The sequence below is a fragment of the Nannobrachium achirus genome (assembly GCF_963921795.1).
Source record: "Nannobrachium achirus genome assembly, chromosome: 20".
Taxonomy (NCBI): Eukaryota; Metazoa; Chordata; class Actinopteri; order Myctophiformes; family Myctophidae; genus Nannobrachium; species Nannobrachium achirus.
The window spans coordinates 57,084,508-57,089,173 of NC_137827.1; the positions used below are offsets into that span (position 1 = coordinate 57,084,508).

General features: G+C 47.6%; 1 protein-coding gene across 1 annotated transcript; it reads right to left on the bottom strand.

The window, feature by feature from the left end:
- Positions 1–2,628: 2,628 nt before the first annotated feature.
- Positions 2,629–4,017, bottom strand: LOC308306262 (cystathionine beta-synthase-like; the record flags this gene model as incomplete). The annotated part of the gene is made up of 1 exon (XM_080751162.1): positions 2,629–4,017. The coding sequence occupies one exon, from the start codon at positions 4,015–4,017 to the stop codon at positions 2,629–2,631; it is 1,389 nt and encodes a 462-aa protein (XP_080607288.1).
- Positions 4,018–4,666: the final 649 nt, after the last annotated feature.

The following is a 4,666-nucleotide window of genomic DNA, read 5'->3' on the forward strand; positions in this document are numbered from 1 at the left end:
GTAATCAAACACAACATAACATGCCTGCTACTGGTGTTTCATAGCGAGATCGATACGATCACATTTTACCGCAATTTACCGCATTTTATCGCGACGCGATGCGCGGTACGGTACGGCGGCAGCGCTGGTGTACTTGGAAACACACATGAGTTCTGGGAAACCCCCACCCACGCTGATCACAAGACACTGATTCACAACGCTGATTCGCCGTACGGATTTTCAACCGAGGGAGGACTCTTCAATGAGAGCACTTCTAGACCCCTGAATCGCCAAAACATTTTAAAGGGGTGTGGCTAGCGATTCAGGGTCTGGAACTAGGCTATGTATTGCGCACATTGCACCAAAATCCCAGGAGGAAATAGATTATCATCTGTTTTTCATATAATTCAAAATGGTGGGAGATCTAAAGGTCAGAGGTCAAGTCATAGTGTTAAAGATGTTCAGCATGAGTGTGTAATCACGTTTCATGGCTGTGGGTTCAAAGTTTCCAATTCGAGTGAGGTAGGTTTCAGTGATATTTGGACTAACCCTCTACATTATTGTAGAGGGTTAGCCCATCCGGTAGATTATTTTTCATTTCGCCCCAGGGAAATGTATTTTAGGCGTGTGGTGGGGGGCCCAGAGTGCGTCACTAAGTAGAGTAAGCTTTCAACTCGCCACAGCAACCTTTGTTTTGGTGATTAGCATTTGTTGTAATTGTATTCTATTTGTTATCTGTGGACCAGCCTGGACCGGATGATTACTAACGTTAAGTAGAACTCCTTCTAACGCTAACGCTAATCCAAGATGGCCATTTAACGCCATAACAACTAGACTGCAATCTGTTGAGGTGACAACGTGTGCTCGTAGCCATGTATGGCCTACTTGTGCGCAAGCAGAGTGCGCAAGTAGGGTGATGAGTGCTGTCTGTATGTGGCACCAATTAGCCAATTGGATAATTGGTGCCAACGCTGGTTTTTGCCAATGCTTCTCCCTCATTGGCTAATGGGGGCCGGATACTGGCAGCACCGATCACCCTACTTGCGCGCTTTGCTGACACAAGTAAAATAAATCCCCTGCTTGTCCTAGAATCATGTGTAATACCTTTTTGGGGAGTTTTAATGTGTGTATAATCTTTTTATGGTGTTTATTTGTAATTGTTTTATCTCTCAATCTCACCTGGCAAGCAGGTGAATTCATCTTTTTGTCATTTCATGCACATAGAAATGTTTATTTTTAAGCGGTGCTCCTGGAACAGGAGCTACTTTGTTTGGTGGAGGGCCCAATGGGAAAATACAGTACATTCAAAAATGTAAATTGAAGTGTAAATTTAGCAGGACGCTTAATGACATTAACTTATAAATAAATACATCAGGCCTACATCCTTTTACAAACTGTTTGTTGTCCGGTCAAATGTCAAGGGCTCAAAGTTTCTTGTACGCCATTGACCAAGCTTTGCACGACACGTTGTGATTGGTTAGAGGGACGCTTAACAAACGCTTAACTCATGAATAGCACCCCTCCTGGCCAGCTGTAGGCTCTGAAACCTGGCTTACATTTGGCCTAGATCTGGCCTACATTCTGAAACCAGAATGTTGTTTGTCCAATCACGATTGAGGATGGACATTTTATCACTATGACATCACAACATAAATAGCATGGCTCACTTCACACGAGGTGTGATTTTCTTTAAATTATTATAATTTTTGCGCCAGTGTAGCGCCCAAGTATTACTTTTGGTGCCGTGACTGGCGTCTGTATCCGGTCGACAGTACAAAGGCAGGGCCTTTAGCCAATGAGGGAGCACCGTTCTCGGTAATGTCACCACCAACAAGTACAACCTGATATAAATAACAAGGCGCCGAGGTGCCAACTGGCCCACCCACATACAGACAGACAGCATTAAACAGCACCTAAAGAAGTACTTGCGCGTTCTGCTTGCGCACAAGTAGGCCATAATATGGTCACGAGTGCACAAGTTGCAAGTTGGCACCTCGACAGAGTGCAGTCTAGTTTTTTATGTATTCATATGAGGACCTAGAACAGGTTTAGCTCTGTAGCCACTTTCAATAGACTTGCATGATGTATAATTAAACATTCTGCATAAATACATTATTTTAGCTACATTTTAAATGGCGAAATTTTAGAAGTAGATTTTAGCAGATAATGCACTGGATTCTTCCTGTAACCTTTTCTGACCCAAAAGGCCCATTGAATTCAATGAATTTCTTTCTGTAACCTTTTCTGTAAACCCAAAACCCCATTGAGTTCAATGGAAGAGTGGTGTGAGGATTGGTTAAGCCCCCCTCCCCCCAACAGTTATACAACATTTCCAAATATGGGTGTGTACTCTAGATGTGAGCGCGCACCTCAGCATAATCCAAGCCAACTGTGCTGAAGACAGTTGAATAGATAGAGCAGTACTTGGACACTATTCACCTCCGACTTGCTGACAGTGGGCTAACATTGGGTGTTCCCTCTTCCCTGTATGAGTTGTACACGCTCAGAATGGTTAAACGTTTGATAGCTTCTGCAAAGAAATGCTTGCGATTGAACAATCACTTGCGATGCAATGCAACGGCATGTGCCAGCATGTGACCAGGCGCAATGCAGACCACTGCAACGGTCAAAAGGCCAGTTGCACTGGGGTCAGGACTGGCCTTTAGAGTCACCTGGGCTGAGGAAACCTTTCTCACGCATCCACGTGTCACTCAGGAACTTGGACATGTAGTTGCGGATGGAGTCTGGCAGGATGACCACGCAGCGCTGCCCCTCCTTCAGCTCCTGTGCCACTCGTACGGCCGCCGCCATGGCGGTGCCAGAGCTGCCGCCGCACAGAAGTCCCTCCTCCCTGATCAGCATGCGTGACATGGCGAAGGATTCCTCGTCATTTGACTTGTACCACTGGTCCACCACGGATCTATCCAGCACCGTGGGAATGAAGTCGTATCCGATGCCCTCCACTTCATACTGAGTCTTATCCGTCTTGTTCAGCTCTTCCGGTTGAGCCAGGATTGAGCCCTCGGGGTCTACTCCCACGATCCTGACGTTGGCGCATCTCTCCTTCAGCTTGCGGGCAATGCCAGTGATGGTGCCCCCTGTGCCAGCCCCAGCCACCAACATGTCCACTTTACCGTCACATTGTTCCAGAATTTCCTCGGCCGTAGTGTCATAGTGAGCCAGGGGGTTGCCGGGGTTACGGTACTGGTCGAGGATGTGTGAGTTGGGGATCTCGTTCTTCAGACGCCAAGCCACGCCCACGTGGGATTCCGCCGAATCAAAGCTTGCCGCAGTAGGGGTGCGCACGATCTCCGCCCCAAGAGCTCTCAGTACGTCCACCTTCTCCGTGCTCATCTTCTCGGGCATGACGATGATGCAGCGATAGCCTTTGACTGCGGCTGCAAGGGCCAGGCCGATGCCTGTGTTACCGGAGGTGGGTTCAATGATGGTGTCCCCTGGTTTGAGGGTGCCAGCTCTCTCAGCGTCCTCAACCATCCGCAAGGCAACCCTGTCTTTCACACTTCCTCCGGCGTTGAAGTATTCGCACTTGGCCAAAAGCTCGCACTTGAGTCCGAAGGCTTTGTTGATCTTATTCATGCGGATCATCGGTGTGTCTCCGATCCTGCTGAGGATGTTGGGAAGGATACTGGGTGCTTTGGTACGTACTGGATGGCTATGGGGTGACTCAGAAATGGGCATGCCTAGTCGCCACGTGCATCTGCTAGGCAAGTCAGGGCGGATCCACACCCTACCATCAATGGCCACGTTTCCTTTTTCCATCTCATTCTGACGTTTGTCCTCGTTCATGTGGGATGATCCGTTTGTAACCATGAAGCCATCTTGTTCTCCAGTAACGTGGGCTGATCCGTTCATAGGCAACTGCATGGTTTTAGCTTTTCCATCTGTGTGGGTCTCAGGGCACACCTTTGGCCCTGCATTAATGATGACCATGCCATCGTTACTGGCAACTCCACTGAGGTGATGCTGTGCATTGGTAAGTTTAGCTGCATGGGGGCAGATGGACGGAATAGGACCCATGTTGGTGCTTGAAGGACCATAAGACATGTCTTACTGTTTTTTTTCCAGTAAAGCTAAGAGCTAATGGATGCAATTACTATTTTAACCTTTCGTGTAGCTCATACAGACTAAAAAAGACACACACAGAGGGATCTCCGGATCGATATGGACTAGGTCCTTACCCGCTCCTTACCCGTTACTCGTACGGATGGAGGTTAGTGTCCGCTTTTCCCGCTTTCTAGTAATATATTATAGCATCACATGAAAGTTGACCAATAATGCAAATTGGCCCTTTTATAGTCTGGTTAGCTGAAATGTCGTGTGAGACACACCAATCCACCAATCCCCAAGATTTTCGGACATGTGCCCGTTTATGCCCGTTCTGATTTGCTATGGGCATAGACGCCCCCTCTCGTGGCCCTTATATACTGTATGACTCGATATTATGACGTCACCCTTTGCCCCCTCTCTTTGCCCCGCCCTGCTGGCACACTTATGCGTCAGCAGAGCACGCCTTGTAATTAATATCAGAGTGCATTTAATGATAGTGACATCACCGGAATGCTGAGGGTGACGGACGGACAGATATTTCTTTGTTTAACTCATTGACTGCTCTATCACGAGTTTCCCAAGTTATTCCTGTTGTTTGACACTGCCACGCCCACGTTTC